Here is a 4,259-nt window from a genome sequence, read left to right as displayed (position 1 = left end):
GGAAGTACAGAAACAAACTCTTTATTCATTTTTCAAAGCTCAGCAACCTGACACAAGGCACTGGAACCCACCCCCCGCCCGAGCAGCTCTGGCAGCCCCTGTGCTGGGCACAGACCTTTCCCTGTCCTGAGCAGAGGCCTTGGGAGAACTGGATAAAGCTCTGCCTCCTCTCCCAGCAAAAGTCAGGAATGTGTCTCTACTGGCAGCCCAAGGAGTGAGAAAGAAAATTATTTTATTGAAGGCCACAGAGGCATCTCCTATTCCAGCCAGCAGCAGCCTATTTCAGAGGAAAATGAGTGATGGAATTGGGTGCAGCCACCTCAGTGTTTCAGCTGTGACATTCCAGCCTCAGTCTGATTTTTCAGAACAGGATTATTCACCAGCAGTAAAAAATAAGTTACTAAGCCAAAGAAGAACCCCATATTTGTAGTAAAACAGCGCTCAGGTGAACAGGCAGGTATGGAGGGTCTGGGGAAAATAGCTTTGTCAGAGGTTGGTGTGGAAACCCAGGAGAGACCCAGGCACAAACACCTCCATGATCCTGTGACATGGGGCTGGCACGTGGGGGAGTCTGGGGGGATGTCCCAGGGACACTGGGGAGCTGCCCCTGGGACATCTGGGGAGCAGCTTCAGGGAGATTTGGAGAGAGCTGCCCCAGGGAGGTCTGAGGAGCTGCCCCAGCACCAGGCCATGAGGTGGGATTTTGGGGACAGGTCATTCCCTAAAAGGCACCATTCCAATGGTATCACTTTATCTAGAGGAGGGTTTGTAACATAACCATTATTATTTATACTCTCATGAGTGAAGAAGGCAGACCAAGAACACGGGGCTGCTCTAACCAGGGCAGCAAGAGGCTTTTCTGATGTCACCAGTGACATCTTCCCCATGAACAGATCTCTAGGCAACATATACATACCCTGCAGCCAGGCTGTTAATGCTCCACACTAACAGAGGGCCAGTTAAGATGTAAACATGCTTGTATTTTAGATATTCGGGTTCTTTGTGTCCTAATTATCTCGAAAAACTGAAGCAAGCCTGTGTTCTGCACTCTCCAGGTACTGATGGGTTAGATTTTCCCTGGGCAGCCTCTCACACTCTGCATCCAGGTTTGCTTCAGTTGACAAGTGTTGCTGGTGAACACAACAGCAAAGGGGCATCTGGTCAGGAAACAATTTAACTTTTATATCTTTGGTTACAGCATTCTGTTTAAGCTGGGCTTTACCAGCCCAATGAGTAGGCAAATGGGTGTGCCAAGCATAAAAGCAGATTGGCCATGGCCAACCAGAATGGCCATTATCAACCAGAGCATGAACTAACCTAAGGCAAAAATCAGAGCAATTAATAAGATATTTGGGAAAAAAATTACATGAAAGAAATAATTATTGGGCTGGATGATCTGAAAGATCTTTTCCAACCTAAACAATTCTATGATCAGCTGCTTCCCATCACCCAGACAGTCCCCTAGGCCTCCTTTAATCCTCCCCACCACAGAGTCTGAGCAGAACTTTCCTGTAGTCTCCTGAGCAATCTCCCTAGAGAGAGCAGAAAAAAGGAACACAATTAATTTCACAGCTCCATACAAGGCCGGACTCCTTCCAGCACACACGATTTGTCACAGGGTTTGAATCCTCTTTGACAATTTAATAACCAAGAACATTCAGGGACGTTTCCAGTACATAAATGTAAAGTCTCCTTAATTCCACTCCCTCTAAAACACCCCAGAGGTGCTGAGAGGGGACCTGTCTCCTGTGTTTCTGACTCTGCAGGGCTCACCTTGATGAAGGAGTGGAGGGATTTCCCATACATGGCCAGGAACTCCCTGCGGATGTAGAGCATGTCCACCTCGGAGCGGGACACCATCACCCGGATCAGTGTGCTGTCATCTGTGCCCAGGCCCTGGGAAACACAACCACAGCTGCAGCTGCAAAGCGTTCGGGGCAGGTCACTGACAGACACAAAGGTTTGATCACTTGGCTTTCTGCAGGATCTGTTCCTAATTAGAGCATTTTTGGATTAAGGCAGTGATCCACTACGAGCTCTGGCCTTCCTGAGGGAAAGGAGGTCCATAGAAAAGCTCAGACTTCTTTCCCCCCCCCAGTTAACACAAAGTTTCTCTTTCTTTAATGATTGCTGTCGTGCTACTGATTCAAGCATGGAAAGGCGGGGGGGGGGGAAAATACCAATCCCCCAGCAAAAGCTCTTTACCTTCATGGATTTGTACAATCTTTCAGCAAAATATGCCGGTTTATTCCGCATGCATTTCACTGGAAGGGAGACAAGAACAAGAGAAGTAAGGCAAATAAACACTGAAGGACAAGGTCTTCCAAACCCTTCCAGCACTTTCTCAGTGCAGGTGTTTATTCTGTAAAGATGCAAGTCAGCAAGCACAGCACAGACATCCAGAGTCAGTGACCTGCTGTCACTTGATGTCTCCATGCCCAGTGCGCAGTAATAAAATATTTTTAAGGCTTTAAAGCTTCCTGACAGCAAATGTCAGCTCCCAAAGCATCCCTTGGGAAAGAAATATAAAGCACAGAGCTTTCTCCCCAGGTTTTATCTGCAAAGATTAAAAGATGTGGCTTGCAAAAAAGACAGACAGTATCTGCCTCCTGAAGCTGTGTAAACAGCCAGGGCGAGAGGCAGGCTCTTTAATTATTTAATCAGTTTGTAGACAAAGTTTAAAAGCAGGGAACTCACCCACAGCTAACAAAGCATCCTCGAGGTCTCCTGACATCTCGGATTTGATGCTCTCTGTGATGTCCTTATTAGCAATCCCTCTGTACACATCAAAAACTAGGAGGGAGAGTCAGGGGTAAAAAGAGCCAGTGAGCTGCTGCAGGGCACAGAGTGTAAACCCAGGGGATCACTTTGCAAGATCAAGCTCCTCATGCTCTGTGTGAACATTGCACCATTATCGTGACATTGTAAGTTAAATCAGGGCTGCCCCTCAGAAATAATTCATTTTAATTAGCAGCTGTCTTGCTAATTGCCCCAGCACTGCTGCAAGGCTTTTCTAGTTAATGAAGGCAGTGTCCATGCCTGGCTCTGCCCCATGGGAGTCACTCTTCATTATCTCAAATTTACAGGTTGGAGCAAGTTGCAGGGATGTTTTTCTCAACTCCCTTTTTGTCTCAGGAGGGACTAAAGCAGTCTAAAAGAATTGAATGGAATTGGCCCTGATGATACCTGTCGTTTTAGGAAAGGCTCACAATCAGCTACTGAACAAGTACAAAGCTCCTACAAAAGTACTGTCCTCACTCAAGGAACAGAGTCCAGGACATCACAGGGGTCCTACCTCTCAGCAGGTGGGACCTGTTCCGTGTGCAGAGGATGGACATGAACTGCACCTCATCTGTTCCCCATCTCTTCTCCCCAGCTTCATACAGGCTCTTGGAGACATTAGGAACAGACAAAATGAGGCTAATTGAGAAGACCACAGGTACATAATGTGATTTTTACTCCATGGAATCATTGGGTTGGAAAGGCCCTGTGAGATTACTGAGTCCAACCATTCCCCCAGCACTGCCAAGGCCACCACTGACCCACGTCCCCAAGTGCCACATGCACGTGGCTGTTAAATCCCCACAGGATGGACAATCCATTTTTCCTAATATCCCATCTAGTCTCCACCTGGGGCTGCTGTCCAGCACAGCTTCAGCCTTACTCATCTCCCTTCAAAAAACCCGAGGTCCCGAAAAAGCAGAGCTTCCCCCCGGCTCACACAGACAGACCCAACAGCTCCTGCAAGGCAGCACATTGCTACACACCTGAGCATCCTGTTGAGCAAGGGCCTCATCCACAAATGTTCCCTCATCTCTGTTACCCTGGGGAAAGACAAGGAGGAAAAGCTCATTTCACCAGAGCAACTCATAGAAGACCTGCAAATTCTCCATTAAAACCAGTCACTGGAGATGCATAATGGGATTGTTAATATTGAATAATGGGTTACAAATACAGCAAAACATGGCTTAGATGTGATTTGTTCTTGCTTTTGAGATGAGCAACCATCCACTTTAATGGGGCCATTTAGAAAGAGTACATGGCATTAATGCCCAGAGTGAGGCTCCTCTCTCTGCAGAAGCTGCTGTGAAATGCCAATGAGGTGAAATGCAAGAGAATCACAATCGTGGAATCAATTGGGTTGGAAAAGACCTCTAAGATAATTTAGTCCAACCCTTGATCCAACCCCACCTTGTCCCCCCCCACCATGGCACTGATGCCACATCCAGGCTCTGCTCAAACCCCTCCAGGGACGGGGA

General features: G+C 47.5%; 1 protein-coding gene across 1 annotated transcript in view; it reads right to left on the bottom strand.

The window, feature by feature from the left end:
- The window catches only part of ANXA4 (annexin A4), a 12,044-nt gene continuing 7,785 nt past the window's right edge, over positions 1-4,259 (bottom strand). Inside the window, 6 exon segments of the mRNA XM_017837371.1 lie at positions 1-1,532; positions 1,774-1,896; positions 2,206-2,264; positions 2,698-2,793; positions 3,296-3,389; positions 3,768-3,866. Of these exon segments, the coding sequence (XP_017692860.1) occupies positions 1,473-1,532; positions 1,774-1,896; positions 2,206-2,264; positions 2,698-2,793; positions 3,296-3,389; positions 3,768-3,866 (531 nt within the window). The 3' untranslated portion in view covers positions 1-1,472.

The sequence above is a fragment of the Lepidothrix coronata genome, unplaced genomic scaffold (genome assembly GCF_001604755.1).
Source record: "Lepidothrix coronata isolate B3197 unplaced genomic scaffold, Lepidothrix_coronata-1.0 Scaffold301, whole genome shotgun sequence".
Lineage (NCBI taxonomy): Eukaryota > Metazoa > Chordata > Aves > Passeriformes > Pipridae > Lepidothrix > Lepidothrix coronata.
This window is presented reverse-complemented; position numbering and strand designations above follow the sequence as displayed.